The sequence below is a fragment of the Mastigoproctus giganteus genome, chromosome 4 (genome assembly GCF_048544385.1).
Source record: "Mastigoproctus giganteus isolate SK-2022 chromosome 4, ASM4854438v1, whole genome shotgun sequence".
Lineage (NCBI taxonomy): Eukaryota > Metazoa > Arthropoda > Arachnida > Uropygi > Thelyphonidae > Mastigoproctus > Mastigoproctus giganteus.
The window spans coordinates 80773021-80791531 of NC_143578.1; the positions used below are offsets into that span (position 1 = coordinate 80773021).

Here is an 18511-nt window from a genome sequence, read left to right on the forward strand (position 1 = left end):
AATTTATGATGAAAGGAAGAAAGAAAAGTCTGCACAAACAGCCTTTTGAAATACAGTCCATTCCAGTTATTTGGGACACATCGGGACTAGTGCGTTTTGGCCCGATTAAGCAGATGCCCCAATTATCCGAAGTTTCACGTAAATAGTTAAAAAAATACAATGTACCCACCCCTTTACAATTGGTTCACTGTACAATCAAATCACGTTACGACGAACTCACCATAGTAACGTACCGTTTACTATACAACGTGTAGTAAGCGCCAGTTATTGTGATCACGTTTGTGAAATGAATTTTAATTCTATTAAACTGAAATTCTTAAATTCCTAAATTCTATTAAGCAATTCTAATTAGAGAAAATAGGAGGAATATTATCCACAGGCTATAAAAGCAAAGATATATTAAGCACAAATTTACCCTTTATTACCTTACCAATTAAAAAATTAAATGATACGTGAAAATCTGAAGAATATACATTAATTGGAATAATTAATACGTACTGTAATATGTACATATGAACTAGTTGACATTTCTGTTCACTGACATTTGTGGGTGGGGGTTAAAATTTAAAACAGTAAAAAGATAAACAATCAATAACAAAGAACACGGCACACAAATTGCAAGTAACACAATACGCACAAGTGAGAACGGAGTAACGAGTTACAAAGCTTTAAAAATACAAATGAAGAGAAGATCTGAAAATTAATTTTTTATATGATTGAAGATTTCATGGAAGTGTAAACACATTTCACCATAATAAACCACAGAATTCCAGCTGTCGGTATTATCACAAATTCAGTAAGATCGAGTTTACTGTCCGTTTATGATAGATTTCACTAAGAGAAAAGCCCAATAAACAGATGACTGCTAATTGTGTTATGGTTGTGACCTCCAGAATTTCGACCAACCATGTGGTACCATTGGAGACAATCGTAGGGTAATCTCCAGTGCTGCAGTCTTCTGCCCCGATTAAATGGCATGCTGTCCCAATTAAGCGAAGTAAACCCTGGCAATTTTCTCGATTGGTTTGTGTTTTTTAAGATTTGCCTCAAATAAACAGCTGCCCGATTAACAGGTGGCCCAAATAACTGGAATCCACTGAGACAAGAATTCAGTTATAGCTCAGACGCAGCATGGTTTTGTTAAGGGTAGGTCTTGCCTGACCAATTTGATTGGATACTATGATGTAGTCACAAAAGAACTGGATGCAGGGAATAACTTTGATATTATATATTTGGATCTTAGAAAGGCTTTTGATACTGTTGCACATGGAAGACTGCTGCACAAATTGGAGCAGCGTGCCATTGGAGGCAAATTGCTGCTATGGATAAGGGGATGGTTGAGTGGCAGAAGACAGAGAGTGGTAATCAATGGACACTGCTCAATGTGGACTAATGTTATTAGTGGAGTTCCTCAGGGTTCAGTGTTGGGTCTGTTGTTGTTTTCGGTGTTTATGAATGATATTGATGATGGGATATCAAGTTAATGTCCAAGTTTGCAGATGATACAAAGGTTGGCAGGGTTGTTAAGGACACCACTGACGCTATGCTGCTGCAACAGGATCTGGAAAGGTTGAACAGATGGGCTGAGAGGTGGCAAATGAAGTTTAACATTGACAAATGTAAAGTACTACATATGGGAAACAGTAACCCCAGAGCAACGTATCAACTCTGCGGTACTACACTGACAGTGGTGAAGAATGAAAAGGACCTGGGAGTAATTGTGCAGGCAGATATGAAGTTCTCTGAGCAGTGCAAACGAGCTGCAAGAGTAGCTCATGGTGTCTTGTCAATGATATACAGGAATTTTTCTAGCAGGGATAAGGAGGTGATTATTCCCTTGTATAAGGCAATGGTTAGGCCACATCTTGAGTACTGTATACAGGTCTGGAGGCCTCATTTCAAGAAGAATGTAGAGCTGCTGGAACGGGTACAGAGAAGGGCAACAAGATTAGTGAATGGAACAAAGGGTTGCTCTTACGAAGAAAGGCTTAAGTTTTGCAAATTACAGAGTCTGGAGACTAGGCACCGGCGAGGTGATCTAATAGAGGTGTATAAGGCTTTGAATGGTTTGAGCATGCTCAATGCCAATGGGATTCTTCATCTTGCTCAGAATAATCAGCTCAGAGGGCATAAATTCAAATTGAGGAAGGACGGATGTCGGATAGATGTGCAGAAGTTTGCCTTTGGCCAGCGGGTGGTTGGTTGGTGGAACCGACTTCCATCACTTGTTGAAGTTGATAGCCTAAACAAATTTAAGGCTCAACTGGACAGGTATTTCGAGCGAACGGAGGGGTGAAATGGGAGTGGTGTTTTTTTGGCTGATGCTGAATAAGCTTGCTTTCTTGCATCATATGCCTCTACTCTAATGCTAATGCTAATGCTATTTTACAAAGAAATAAAGTGAGTTATACATTGTAATTTTTTTATTTCAATAAATTTTCTATGATTGTACTGCAGATATTTATAATTATCCTTTGCTTTTATACTGCTGTACATTAAATTGCCATACAAAAATGTATTTTTAAAAATAATACTGATTGGTATATTGTAGGTCTTGGAACAAATTAGGCTATTTTTATTGATTATTAACTTCGATTAGCACAATTTTGCATAGCGTGCCATTTTCGCTGAACCAATTAATCGTGCTAATCGAGGGATTCCTGTGTGTGTGTGTTTTTTTTTTTAAGTTGTTCATGGGACTTCAGTTAGATTTTGTGGTCTACAGTGCTTGCTATGTATAAATAATTAACATTAATACCTTTTTGTCTAGTCCGTGATTTACAGTTAAAAAAAAAAAAAATTCCATTTGTAACTATAATAGTTATTGTATTTTAAACAAATTTCTGAACCAAGCAATCATACAGGCTGATTTTGTCACCCCAATTTAGGCATTTATAGCATGACTAAGAATAATAAATGAATAAGTGATATTTTTGTTTAAAATATCACCTTATTCATTTATAAAAAAAAAAAAAAAAAAAAACTTTCACATCAAACTACTGCAAAGGGTATCTATCTATCTTCTGCTCAAATATAAGTTTATCACAGCATTTTGTTTCAAGCTTACAGACTGAAATAAAAACATTTACATTTGGATAATATAAGTTACCCACGCATATACTATAAATTTGGCAAGTACTCACTTTCCACTTCCTACCTGCCTATGAGAAGGATCAACATGAATCCTTTAATACAGAATAAATGGATAAAAAGTATATTATTTTCTTTTTTATAAATTTCTGCATTCCTCCTTTCCAAAATTTATCTGGTTTCCTAAACATTTTACTTCTCTGATTTTGTTAATTTCTGAGTGATATTTATTTTGTTAATTTCTGAGTGTATGTGTGACTTATGTCACACATACATTAAATTGTCATAACCATCAATTGTCATTCGCCAAATTGTCACATATACCAAACTGATGTACAATGAATTTCTTGCAATCTCTTCACAAAGCCTTACACATTCAGAAAATTCAACAATGAGAGGGTCGAAGAGCAATACAATTTTTGTTAAACTGGAAGTTTTTTCCATACACTTCTTGGCTGCTCACTTGTATTATTCACAAGTAAACATTAAAAAGTCTACTAACTGATGCCACCTGTCATATGATGAAAGCCAGTAAGACTCAAAACACTGCCTACAATGATACTTGAATTGTAAATAAATGACAGATTTACCTTTTTTTTTTTTTTTGGCAATGCTATTTATATTAAAACAATTAGATTTGGTTTACCTGTGAATAACAGTTATCACCTTTATAATGTGAGCCCAAGCCTTGAAAGGCAGTCTTTGTCACTAGTATTACTCTGTTAAAATATTAACATTTATAGAAGCTCAGAGAAACAAAATTGTTAAATTAAAAACAATTTAAACTTACCACTTGCTAAATGTTCTGCCACACTCATTTCTGCTTGGTATCGAGAATCTGTAACTACAATATTTACATCACGTCTCTCTCTCTCTCTAGTATATTAGACATTATCTGGAAAAGATATTTTAGCGTGTTAGATATTGCCAATCTAAATGCAAAGAGGTTTTCTAGGACCAATACTAATATAGAATACTGTATGGCATATTGCTCACCAATGTTTTCTTGTTGTCAGCTCCATAGAAAAACATAATGCACACACAACAAACTGCAATCAATATTAACTTGATAGTTTCATGAATATGTTGTCTTCTTTTAACTGCGTCAGAAATAAAAACTTCATTAACTTATCCCAATTTCCAAACATAACCTAACTAAACCAGATGAGACAATTTTATTATGATTTATTAAAATTAACTGTGATTTTATGTGACTGATGGCATGACATAGCTAATGTTAGCTGTCATTGGCTTTCATTAATCATAACTGTCAGCCAGGAGTCTCCTGATTTATAAATGTGGTCACTACTCTTGCCAAGAATTGTAGAAAAAATAAATAAAAAAATATCATTGAATTGACATTTATAAATAAAAACTCACTGCAAACTGTGAGATGGAAAGTCACTGAATGCTTTTAGAACATTTGACCTCTTACCAAAATGAAAGATTTTAATATTTGGTAAAAATAACAATTAAAAAAAGCCAAACTCTATATCAATATAAAGGCCCAAAATAGCAACAGTGATAAAAGGCTCACTATCATTCCCATTCAAGAATCAGTAGTAGCTATTGCTACTGATTCTTGAATTAGAAAAAGGAGCAATAGCATTATGATATACTTAATTAGCAACACACACACATGCACACAAGCTTTGCCCTACTTTATATCAAAATTCATGAAGGTAAGGATCCAGGAACCTGAATTTAGTGAAAGACCAAGTTCCAGACACATTCTACATACTGCTGTAACTGATGTTGCCAACGGGTTTTCTCTTATTTCATTCAGCTAGGTTAGGAAAAATAGGGATAAGTGGAAAATTTTATTTCTAATTTGCAGTTAAAAGAAAACAATGTGCTTGCAAAACTATCAGGTGCTGCTGATTGTAGTTTGCTGTGCCTCTGCAATCAACAGCACTTTCATCATGCTACTGATGAAAATGTTGTGAATGACATACCATGCATCACTGTATCAGAGTACAGTCCACAAAAAACTCCCTATATGTCTTTCAGTTTTGACAGGGATTGGGGGGGGGGGGAGAAAAATGTGTGCTACTGGAATAATAAAAATTTAAAAAAATAGAAACACAGATTTGTATCTTATTGTTATGTATATAACCTTCACATCTTATAAATTTAATAATGCTACAAGAATAAATAAGATTTTGTTACTATACCTAGTTGCACCATAATTAGTATTTGTTACAGATACAAATTTGCACAGAACACAGTTTTTTTTTTTTTTTTTTATGAAAACCCCAAACACGAAAGGCATCAAAACCTATAGCACTTAGTACCGTGCATGGGTTGAAGGAGAAGTATGGGGTAAGGGGATGCCGGAAACTTTGCTCTAGAGACTAAACATGGGTTTCACCACTTCAAGCCTCCAATAAGTAAAGTGGTGGTATTTCACCGGTTGATGAAAGTCATCTACCACCTTTCAATTAGGTGAATATGAATATGCCATAACCTGGAAATGAAAATCTGCAGATAATCTTAAAATAGTGAAACTGTTGAAGATAAGGTTTTTTTTAATCGAGCCATTAATCATTACAAGGATGTATAAAAAGCAGAAGACACTGCTTTGTATTACTTTGCTACAAAAACTAACCCAATGGTCACACTGATTGACCCTACGTTACAAAATACAAGTATAGCCCAGACTATTTGCATTTAGACCTGGGCAAAATTGCTTCAGAAACTTTCTAAACAGTTTCCAGCTCAGGAATCATTGCTGAATAACATATTCAAAATCCGACAAAATCGGACCCCGGGAACACCTCCAAAAATGGATTTTAAAATGGTAGACTGGCTGTGTCCTAATAAATGCAAAAAGAAACTAATTTACGCTTTGTAGAGAGATAATGCTTTTATTTACAGTTAAAAATGTTTCAAATAAAAATAACTTTAAAAAATATACCACACAACCATTTTTTGTTATGAAATTTTGATATTAAAAATATTTTACAGAATTTTAAAACCAAGAAAACGATTATTTCAAAATCTGTTTCATGTTCTGTTCATTACAGAATGTCAACTTAGTCAAAGGCAAACTTAAATGTCTTCATCACTGTCACTATATTCATTATTAGCAATGGGGGTGGTTGTTATCACAACCACTGATTTGGCACTCGCCACAAGCAGTTGGACAGGACAATCCGTTACACTTGCATCCACATCGTGAAGTACCACATTTCATCTTGCAGGAACAGCGGATCATGTTGAGTATATAATCTGGAGCTGGTGGCATGTCACAGAGTATAGGGTAGTAGGAATTATTCTTTACTTACCAACCCCCTCTTCTGTAGACTTCTAAGAGTCTTATTTGAAAGTATGTGTGAAAGCTGTGGTACTTTGTGGACGAATCAGTAGGTGGCAAACACTTGGGTGTAACAAATGATGTAGCTGCAGCTACCTTTTCAACTAACATTCGATGATGCAGTGCATTTGTGGATTCCAATGTTTTGCAGCCATACAACAGAAGCATTGCTTTTCTTCCAGCGGCTTCAATATCTGAGTGTTGGCAACAATCTGAACAAAATGTATTTGCAACTGAACGGAGTTCAGTCACCTACATCAGTTTGTCAAATGCTGAGGTCTTCCCAATCGAAAAAATTCTGGATGTGGTATCACAGCCTGTGAAAACATGCACAAACAGGAGCATGTTTTCACTTGCTCTTCCCCTAGAACTGTTGTATTTGCATTTTCTGATGGTGAGACTGCAGCACGAGCGATGTCATCATCAGCATCCCCATCTGCATGGTGCACAGTACACCCATGCTTCTTCAACATCTCACCTACAAGGGAAATCATTGCTTGCTTGTTGTTTTCCATTAGCCAAGAAGTGTTCCTTCTTGGCGACAAATTGTATGCCCGGACTGAAGTTAACATTTCTACTTGTCTTGGAGCTGCATCTTCTGTGAGCCATGTCCTTGATCATAGGAGAGCCGTCGTAGCCATCAAAAACAATAATAGCTTTTCCACAGGTTTTCAGAGTGAAATCGGGATAGGAGATTGCAATTTTTTCAAACGTCTCATTGTTACTCCATGGAATACAATGTAGTAGTACAGATCCACCATCCAACACATACTGGTCTGTACATTGAATTTCTTCAGCTCCTTCTATGCGTAAATTATCAGTGTATTTCAATATTGGATGAGCTAATTGAGACTTGTCGGCTTTCCTCAACATACTTCGCGATTCGAATAATGCAGGAGGGTACGCACAAAGTTCGTAATACATGACATCTTCAAGATTCATGTCACCACATTCATGCCAATGGCAACAGTCATTCTCTGAAAGAAGAGTGCAGGATCTACTTGTATATCAACATCGACAGGGTTTACAATGGCAGCAGCAGATCCTATGGTTTTCACTTTGTCTGACCTTTTGGCAGAATATGTGAATATTTCTTTTCCTATCATTTTGATGACGATGTCCATGCTTAAGGAATGCAATTCATCATCAACATTAACTCCAGAATCAGCAGTTACCCCTGTCATAATGTTGCAGAGACCTGAGTCAGAAATGAATGGGGGATATGGATTCCAGTCATTCAAGTACTTTCTTAATGTCATTACTCTCCCTCGTTTGTCTGCTTTCCCTCATTTCTTTGTGTTGTTCACTACTTTCCAAAAAAACTCTGGTGTATTCCTGCATTGCTAAGTTATAAGTGGAACACAGGGGCATAGAAAACAGCCACATTGACCTCTGGATTTCTGTAAATCCACTTCCTCGTATCAGTCCTCCTCTCCTTTTCAGGGAACGCATTAGTACTTGTTCTATTACTCGGTCTAATCCAAGTCAAGCCCATAATCTGTCGCTTCTTCTTACAACAGACTTACCTTCCAGGAACATTTTGTTCATGGTTGGATTTTCAAAAGGCAAACTGAATATTTTCTGCAAGTACAGGTATAGCAACTTGAGGTAATTGTGATGTCCGGCTGCTGCAATTATGGGGAGGATCTCCAGCATAGCTTGCAAGTGCAAATCCCACGAGCCTGTTCTATCTGCTGTTATCAAGGTACGTGCAATGTTGATTATTCTCTGATATTCCAACCAGAGTTTATTGTTCTCGAAGAAGATTGTAGGTGAGTTCTCTTCTCCTCCAAAGCAGTACCAATCTGAGCCAATGCATTAGACAATTCCACATCCTCAACTGTTTGTTTGGTGAACATAACATTGTCGAGCAGGTCACAAGCTTCCTTAACGAGGCCACGAGGGATTCTATCTTCATTGTGAGGAAAAACTTGTGTGACCAGTAAAGTACTAAGAGCGGCATCTACTATCATATGACCCCCGAATCACTCTGAAACAGCTTTTCCAGCCGTCAAATGTAGCACAGCATTTGGTCCATAGATTTCTTGAAGTACTTCAGACAATCCTAAACCATTCATCAGAGTACTGATTGCACCCAAAAGATTAATCAGAGTGTGAAATATTCCCAGCATTAAAACAATCTCTTGCAGGTCTCTTTGTTCACTGAAAATGATTTGGGAAGCTTTCCAAAATAAAGGCTGATCAAAGGTAATAGTACATGGGACGTTTTGATCGTGTGCTATCTTGCTCAGATATCGTAGAGTCAAGAATATGCAGGTCATTTCACTTGCCGCCATATCTATGATGGGAATGAACATGATCGATGCCACACCTGGATGTGAAACAGTTGATCCATAGTGAATTGCTTGCATTGTTCCTGACCGACTTGGAACTGATCTTTCTGCTGCACAGATCTGCCAGAGAAGACTAAATCTACTTATCGAGGCAGTGGGTACTGGAAGTTTGCTGAATGAGATGGCCCTCAGCATGCGTCTCACGTTTCTATATTCCCTAATGTCAACTGTTGCAACCTTCTTAATGTCACTTTCACTAACCTTACGCCTATGAATAATTGGATGGATTTTCAGAGTTATTGTGGCACTTCGGGGTAATGAACAGAACATGAAACAGATTTTGAAATAATCGTTTTCTTGATTTTAAAATTCTGTAAAATATTTTTAATATCAAAATTTCATAATAAAAAATGGTTGTGTGGTATATTTTTGAAAATTATTTTTATTTGAAACATTTTTAACTGTAAATAAAAGCATTATCTCTCTCTACAAAGCTTAAATTAGTTTCTTTTTGTATTTATTAGGACACAGCCAGTCCGCCATTTTGAAATCCATTTTTTGGGGGTGTCAACAGGGTCTGATTTTGTTGGATTTTGGATATGTTATTCAGTAATGATTCCTGAGCTGGAAACTCTTTAGAACGCTTCTGAAGCAACTTTGCCCAGGTTAAAGGGAAAATTGCTTTAGTTTGCCTGGACTAGTAATCCCTAGCACAGCTTGGGGAAACCAAGTTTGTTATAATGTGGTTTATATTTCAAAAAATAAAAAAAGTATCTAGAAGAGAGCCATAGATAAGTAGTATCTGATGGGGCAATTCCACTGACTTATGTGTTAACACTTGTTAAGTACAGATTCACAACCACACTTTCTGATTGCTGTCAAGTTGACAAAATGGAGGATGTCTTGTGCTGTATTTAAATTATTGTACATACTTCATTTCACTATTAAAGCATTACCAGTAGCCAAGACACACAATGCATGTTAGGCTTAGTAGAAAAATTTCCACATAATAAATGCAATCCACAAAATCAACAAAGCCTGGAATGAAACCGCTCTACAAATACTGCAACCATAAAGCCTTTAAGGACTCCCCCTGGGTTTAAAGATGAGCTACTTAATGCAAGTGAGGGCACCAGCAACTGTAGCAAGGAATGAAAGAGAATATGAATGATGGAAAAGAGTAACTAATCTTCCATCATGAGTTCCTTACCAATAAGAGTTATAGGAGTTATATATCCATGTTACTCTTGAGAAAACAAAAGTCTGCACTTGCTCCCATGAAAACTATAAAAAATCCGCTATACAATCAGTACAGTGAACTTGCCGTAAGAGCACAACAAGGACTTTTTAAAAAAGAATGCTGTGAAGTGAGGTTGCAACTACTTATTGGAGTGCCATAGACAAGTCTGCATAATAAGCAAAACAAAAAAAAAAAAAAAAAAGCCAAATATTCGCTTTTTTAATAGAGGAGCCCTTAGCAGCCCATTCGCTTTTTAATACAGGAGAAGTGACATGGGAATTTTTTTTTGCTTACCATGCAGCTACCAGGAACACATCCCAAATATTAGGCACAAGCTACCTATAATCAGAACACTAATTCATGGCTTGCCAAACTTGAGATATCTTTTTTATGATCTGATCCCAGACAAAATATTAGAGAGCAGTAGTAATGATAAATGATGCAAGAAAGCAAACTTATATAGCATCAACAAAAAAAAAAAAAAAAAACACCTTCACACAGTTCACCCATCTGTACCCTCCAAGAATTTGTCTAGTTCATCCTTGAATTTATTCAACCCACCCATTTCCACAACAGCAGATGGAAGCCAGTTCCAACAATTAACCACATGCTGGCTGAAGGCAAAATTCCACACCATCCTGAATTTATAAAAATGGGGATAGTCTCAGTGTAGAAGAATGTCATTGACATTCAGCTTACTGAACCTATTTAAACACCTGAATCAGATCTCCCTGCAGGTGCCTAGTCTCGAGATGCTGCAATTTACAGTACTAAAGCCTTTCTGGGTAAGAGAACCCTGCTGTTCCCTTCACCAGTCTGGTTTCCCTTTTCTGCAACCTGTATACAGTAGTCAAGATTCGAACTAACCATGGCCGCATTAGCATTAGTAAAAGCATATGATGCAAGAAAGCAAGCTTATACAACATCAGCCAAAAAAAAAAAAAAAAAACCTCAAATAACATGAACTTAAGTATAAGCAAATTCAAATTAATTCTACTTTGGTGTATTCACAAAGTATGAAAGCAGGACAGAACAGAACTTAGAAAGCAGGATTTACATACTGGAGTGGCAGCAGGATAAATGGTCATTACAATGCTAATGCTTTCCTACTTTTTAAAAAAAAGGCAGTAAATCTTATTTAAAAAACACTGTACAAAATCTGCTTGCTAAATAATGCTTGTAATCCTTCAGTTGTTTACACAACACCTAGTAAGCTTTGTATCAGAAGCAAATTCCTTAAATCTTGATACTAACATATTAAATTTATCATTTATTAATTATGGGTCTCATTCTTGTTCTTAAGAATTAATCTAATTATTTCAGAGCAGATTTTTTTACTTGTAAATAGAATAGAATTTTTAACAGGAATATTTTTTTCATGATATGGCCTACAAATATATACTTATTTCCATAAAAAAAAAACCAAAAAACATATATACTAAAGTTACAATGTGGTCACTAAGTGGTTTTGGTCTGTAGCTAGACAGCACTATATTAACCCATCTTTTTGGATCCACTTCAACAAACATTGATTATCAAAACAGATTGCAAAGCTTTTGCAACTACATAATTAATAATATTGTATGCAAACTGCTAAAATAGCAAATGTTCTCTGTATGGCTGGTGGGAAATTGATAATGAATGCCAATATGGTTGACTGGGAAACAATATCACGCTGTCCAGACATATCTCATGCTTATGGTCGGATCTGTTAAATATGTCAGCAGTCCTTTTTAGGAGGCATCATAGAATAGTAGTCTCCTATACCTTCTGAATTTCCTGAGCTGGCAGTGCTGTGCCATTGAAGGTTGAGGACACAGAACTGAAGTTGGTTGGGGATACCTCCTCACCTGTTTAACGTTGTTAAATCACTAGAAACAGATCAGGAAGTCCCCCAACCAGCATCAGACTTTTCTAGACAGCATGACATCACTTCCCAGTCAGTCAACAGATTTTGTACCAGTACCCATCAGGATATTTGCAACCATTTGTTCCAAATTTATTCTTCCTGTAGACCATTAGCATTAGTAGAGGCATACAATGCAAGATATAAAAGGGAAAATCACCTTCACCCTCTGTATATCACTGACAAAACTCGATGAGCTGTCCTGGCAGCATGTCTGCCTGCACAATTACCCCCATGTCTTTTTTATTTTCCACTAACCTGAGTGTAGTACCAGAGTTAATAAGTTACTCTGGGGTTACTGCTACCCATATGCAGTATCTTGCATTTATCAATGTTAAACTTCAACTGCTATTTTTCAGTCCATTGACCTCATTTTCCTAGATCTTGTTGTAGTAGTTCACTCTGATGACTGTTATTAACCACCTGGCCAACATTTGTATCATCTGCAAAATTAGACATTAAGCCCAATATATCTTCATCAGTATCATTGATCAATATTGACAACAAGATTTACATCTAAATGGATGTCAGATGAACTAATGACACTTGTGGCAGAGAAGAAAAATGCATGGGATGCATATAAATTATCAGACAACACAGAAGCCTATAGTAGATAAACACTAATCTGTAATCAAGTCACAAAGAGGGTTAGGCAAGCGAAGACAGATTACGAAAAAATTTTGGCAAAGGATGCAAGAAAAACAACAAACTTATGTTTTTTTTTTTGGTAGTTGTTGGCGCATAGGCTTCTGTGTCCATAATGCACCTCCCAAGGTTTTTGCAGTACTTTGATCCAAGCCCGAGGTGGGAATCGAACCCACGACCTTTGGGTTGCCAGGTAGGCACTTTACCCACCAGGCAACAAACTTATGTAAACTTTAGAAAGAAGGAGATGGATCAGATTGGTCCACTTGATATCAATAGTTCAACTGTTGATGATCCTGCTCAGGTAGCTGACAAACAATGAGTATTTTGCATCTACATTCATGCATGAGGAATTCTGTAAGAAAGTGGGGGACAGATTTTTATCAAACTCTAATAGGTAGCAAAATGATTTTGCAATAACTGAGAGTAAATAATTTCTGAGAGTAAAACGAAGGAAAAATTGTTGAACTTAACCATAAGAAAGGCACCTAAGGTGGATGGGATCTATCCAGTTATATTAAGAGAGGCAGCAAAATAAGTAAGAAAACCCTTAGCCATAATTATGAGAGCATCCTTAGATTTAGGGGAGGTTGCTAATTGAGAATTTATTCCCAATTCATAAAGCAATGTGAGTAATTACAGACCTGTTACTTTAACATCTGTTCCAGGGAAAATAAGTCAGTCACTAGTTAAAGAAGTAATGCAGAACCATCTGAACAGGCATGCAACTATACTGCAATCACAGCATGGATTTGTTAATGGGTAAGTCTTGTCTAACCAATCTGATAGGTTACTATGATGCAGCAACTGAAGAACTGGATACAAAAAATAAATTTAACATCATATGCTTGGATTTCAGAAAGGCTTTTGATACTGCTGCACGTAAAGACTGCTGTACAAACTGGAGCAATGTGGCATTAAGTAACAATGCATAAAGGGATTTTTTTTTTTTTTTGTTTGGTAGTTGTTGGCGCATCGGCTTCTGTGGCCATAGTGCACCTCCCAAGGTTTTTGCAGTACTTTGATCCAAGCCCGAGGCGGGAATCGAACCCGCGACCTTTGGGTTGCCAGGCAGGCACTTGACCCACCTGGCTAACCCGGTCGGCTTGCATAAAGGGATGGTTAAGTGGAAGAAGATAGAGAGTAGTTACCAATGGTCACTGCTCTTCATGGATTAATGTTATTAGTGGTGTCCCCCAGGGTTTGGTGTTGGGCCCATTGTTGTTTTCTATTGTTGTTGTTATGGGAGTTTAATGGCGTATAAGCTACTATGGCTATAATGCACCTGTTGTTGTTTTCTATATTTATCAATGATAGTGATGAAGGTATATCAGGCTTAATGTCCAAGTTTACAAAAGTGATACAAAAGTTGGCAGGGTTGTTAATGACAGTAATGAGAGTACACTGCTGCAACAGGATCTGGAAAAGTTGGGCAGATGGGCTGAGAAGTGGAAAAATAAAAGCAAAGCAGCAGCCATTATCAACCCACTGCAGGACAGAAGCCTCCTCAACAATTCATGTTGAGGGAAATGAACCATAATCTGCCATGCTGGTCCAGTGCAGGTTAGCAGACCAACCATATTTAGCTGTCAGGGGCTTGAACCCCTCAGCTAGAATATGAGCAATAGTAACCCCAAAGAAACATACCAGCTGCGTGGTACTAAAGGTAGTGGAGCATGAAAGAGACAATGGGATAATTGTGCAGTCAGATGAAGTTTTCAGAGTAATAGAGACAGGCTGCCGGAGCAGTTCATGGGGGTCTTGTCAACAATATACAGGAACTTTACTAGCAGAGATAAGGAGGTGATTATCCCTTTGTATAAGGGATAATCAGTGGTAAGGTCACAAACTTGAGTACTCTATACAGGTCCAAAGGCTTCATTTTAGGAAGGAAGCAGAGCAGCCGGAACGAGATTGGTGAGGTGAACAAAGGAGTACTCTTACAAGAAAGGCATAGGTTTTGCAAATTGCAGTGTCTGGAGACTAGGCACCTGCAAGGTGATCTTACTGAGGTGTATAAGGCTTTGAATAGTTTGAGCAAGCTCAATGATGATGAGATTCTTCCTTTTCCTCAGATTACACACTTGAGGGGGCATAAATTCAAATTGAGGAAGAAGGGTTGCAGAACCAGTGTGTGGAAATTTGCCTTTAGCCAGCAAGTGCCTGATTGCTGGAACAAACTTCCATCTGTCGTTATGGAAACTGATAGCTTAAATAAATGGAAGAACTGGACAAACTTTTGGAGCGAATGGAAAGGTTTTTTTTTTTTTTTTTTTGCTGATGCTGTATAAGCTTGCTTTCTTGCATCATATGCCACTAGTAATGCTAACAACAATGGGCCTAGCACTGAAACCGAGAGAACTCCGCTAATAATATTAATTCACGAAGAGCAGTGCCCACTGGTAACTAACTTCTGTCTTCTTCCACTTAACTATTCCTTTATGCATAGTAATAACTTGCTCTTAATGCCACATTGCTCCAGTTTGTACAGCAGTCTTTTATGTGAAACAGTATCAAAAGCCTTCCTGAAATCCAAGTATATGATGTTAAAATTATTTTTTTGCATCCAGTTCCTCGGTTGCTGCATCATAGTAACCTATCAGATTGGCTAGACAAGACTGCACCTTAACAAACCCATTCTGTGATTGCAGTATAATTGCATGCCTGTTCAGATGGTCCTGCATTACTTCTTTAGCCAGTCACTGACTTATTTTCCCTGGAACAGACGTTCCAGGGGGAAAAAAAACTATTTTTTCCTAAAACTATATTTTAGCCAAATCTTCATTATTATACTCAGGGCCAAATTTCCCATTAGGCACCATAGGCAGTGCCTAGGGCCTATGAAGGAAGGGAAAAATTAGAAAATTTTCACTGCGACTAACAAAAAACAAGCTGAGAAAACATATGTGCAATCGACTCTAGGAACTTCTCAATTCAATAGCATAAGGGGTGAGGGTAAAATGTAGAAGAGTCTACATTTTACCCTCCACCTCTTTAGCACATTTCAGAAAGTGCCTAGGGCCTATGAACACCGAAATCCAGCCCTTATACTTTTTCAATTAAAAAATAATCGAGATTAAAAAATGAATTATACTGCAGGAATACTAAAATTCACACAGATGTAATTTTAATAAATATTTAAAATTTGTTTTTGTGTACAAAATATACCAAACATGCCTTCTAAAGGATTTACACTTCATAAACAAAAATGTTACAAGGTAGCTTCTTCAGCTTCTTCCACAGTAGTGAAGGATATCTAAAATTTTTTTTTTTTTTAAATTACTTGAAAAGCTTAAAACTCAAGCTGAGGTGGTACATTGCACTTTACATTAACAGTTAAAAATAATAACAATATTTTGAAAATATTGTTGTTTTCAAATATACCTGAGAACAGGCGGTTGAACAGCTAACTGTCTTGACCTAAGATGATAAGAACAAATTATAGGAACACTAACAGATATAGCCAACTGTTAAAGCTTTCTGGCTGTTGACTGAGGATTTAGGAGGCGTGCCAGCTTACTGACTCAGACATTGTTCACTACAGCAACTGATGACCAACTATTTTTCTCTTCCCTTCATATAGAAGATGCCTTAATTATAGAATGATACTGGAAATGGCACAGTTGTGTCATCTGCTATAGGGAGGTGATCTGATAGAGGTATATAAAGCCTTGAATGGTTTGAGCATGCTCAATGCTGATGGGATTCTTCCTCTTGCTCAGAATAATCGCCTGAGAGGGCATAAATTCAAATTGAGGAAAGACAGATGTAGGATAGACATGCGGAAATTTGCCTTTAGCCAGCGGGTGGTTGGTTGGTGGAACAGACTTCCATCCCTTGTCGGGGAAGTTGATAGCCTAAATAAGTTTAAGGCTCAGCTGGACAGGCATTTCAAATGAACAGAGGGGTGAAGTGGAAGTGGTTATTTTTTATTTATTTATTATTTTTTTTTTTTTGGCTGATGCTGCATAAGCTTGCTTTCTTGCATCAAATGCCTCTACTAATGCTAATGCTATATACTGCCACAGGATAAAAAAAAAAAAAAAACAGGCAGATGTGGAGTATGGTGCTTTTTTTGGAGGCTAGCTAAATACTGTGGAAAGAATTCCACAATCTGCTGGCATATGTGTGTGGGGGGGGGGAATTGATTGTCTTAGCAGAGAGGGTATTGTTATGCCACCTCTTATGCTGCTGCCAACTAGATTCTATGCAGGGAATAGGAAACTCAAGCTATGTAAGGAGCTTCTATCTCCCTACATAGGAGGCTAGGGATATGGTCTTCCAGGTCAACCTAGTGTGGTGAATACTACACTACTGTAAACTCAGCTCCAGCTAGAAGAACATTCATATTGTGGCACACCACAGTACTTCCAAGAACTATGATGCCAAGTTAAAACAACTGGATCCTGCCTGCAATACAAATGATAGGAGGAGGGTGTTTGCAAAGGCCAGTCAGATATATACCAGTCCCGAAACTTTATTGGGTATAGAAGGAGATTAAAATCCCTCCCTGGTCCAATCAAGAGCCAGAATCTGACAAAGGACTTTAATCCAGGATTTTCGCCACCATTATTCTTTTTAACTGAGTTTAGGACAAGGTCTTCAGTCGGGCATTCAAAATGCACACATTTGCAGCATCCCAAGTATTACTATTAATACAGTGGATTCTGATTATTTGGGCCACCATTTAATTGGGGCAGCTGCTTATTTGGGGAAAATCTTAAAAAACAGAACCCAATCGAGAAAATAGCTAGGGTTTACTTCGCTTAATTGGGACAAGTTGTTTAATTGGGGCAGGAGACCGCAGCACTAGAGATTACCCTACGATCGCCTCCGACCGTACACATGGTTCGGTCGGATTTCTGGAGATCAGAACCATAAAACAATTAGCAGTCACCGGTTTATTGGGCTTTTCTGTTAGAGCAATCTATCATAAATGGATAGTAAACTCGATCTTATTGAAACTGCGATAATACCAACAGCTGGAATTCTGTGGGTTATTATGCTGAAATGTGTTTACACTTCCATGGAATCTTCAATCATATAAAAAAATTAATTTTCAGAATCTTCTCTTCATTCCTATTTTTAAAGCTGCGTAACTTGTTACTCCTGTTACTTGAAATTTGGCGAGTCCATCGTAACGTGATTTGATTGTACAGTAAACCAATTGTAAAGTGAGGGTCCATTGTATTTTTAACTTTTCTTACGTGAAACTTCGGATAATTGGGGCAGCCGCTTAATCGGGCCAAAATGCACTAGTCCCGATGTGTCCCAAATAACCGGAATCAATTGTATTTTCAATTACAAACTATAATCTATAGTCTAAGCCTGAGTTTTATGCTTTTTAGTAATTTTAATTATATTTCATCATTATTTATCTCTGAATAAAGGTTGAAGACCCTGTAACATTTAATTAAGTTCAATCCTAATTATTAAATACTTTCTGGCAAAGACTGCGATGAGAATTTATTTGAATACAATATTACTAATTATGCAAGCAAAAAACATATAGTATGATAATAAAATTTTTATTTATAAATTCTTGTATTTACTGGACACTATTTCAAAGGAGATAAAGTATATTCACTGCCTTTATATCACTGCAGTGCAGATACATTTTGAATAGCCCTATTCTGATGAAACCTCAAAAATTGATGCAGTTGAAGATCATGGATAATGTAAAATAATATTCAGGCACTACATGGAAATAAGTTAATTGATGTGTAATTAATTTATAGTGGAAGCCTATATATACTACAAACCACATATGAATTTAACTGCAGTGGGAATGAGAATATCACAAACCTAAATGTTACAGTTATTAGTATTGCAGCTATCCTCTGAGGACTAGTTATTTTTTTTTTGATTTGGTAGTTGTTGGCGCATCGGCTTCTGTGGCCATACCGCACCTCCCAAGGTTTTTGCAGTACTTTGATCCAAGCCTGAGGCGGGAATCGAACCCGCAACCTTTGGGTTGCCGGGCAGGTACTTTACCCACGCGGCTAGCCCGGTCGGCCAGG

At 37.1% G+C, this 18511-nt stretch overlaps 1 protein-coding gene across 1 annotated transcript in view; it reads right to left on the reverse strand.

Moving 5' to 3' along the window:
• The window catches only part of LOC150086865 (UDP-N-acetylglucosamine transporter-like), a 103136-nt gene that overhangs the window by 74180 nt on the left and 10445 nt on the right, over positions 1-18511 (reverse strand). Inside the window, exon 2 of the mRNA XM_090372303.1 lies at positions 3881-3985. Within this exon, the coding sequence (XP_090228429.1) occupies positions 3881-3908 (28 nt within the window). The 5' untranslated portion in view covers positions 3909-3985. The remainder of the gene's footprint in view (positions 1-3880; positions 3986-18511) is intronic.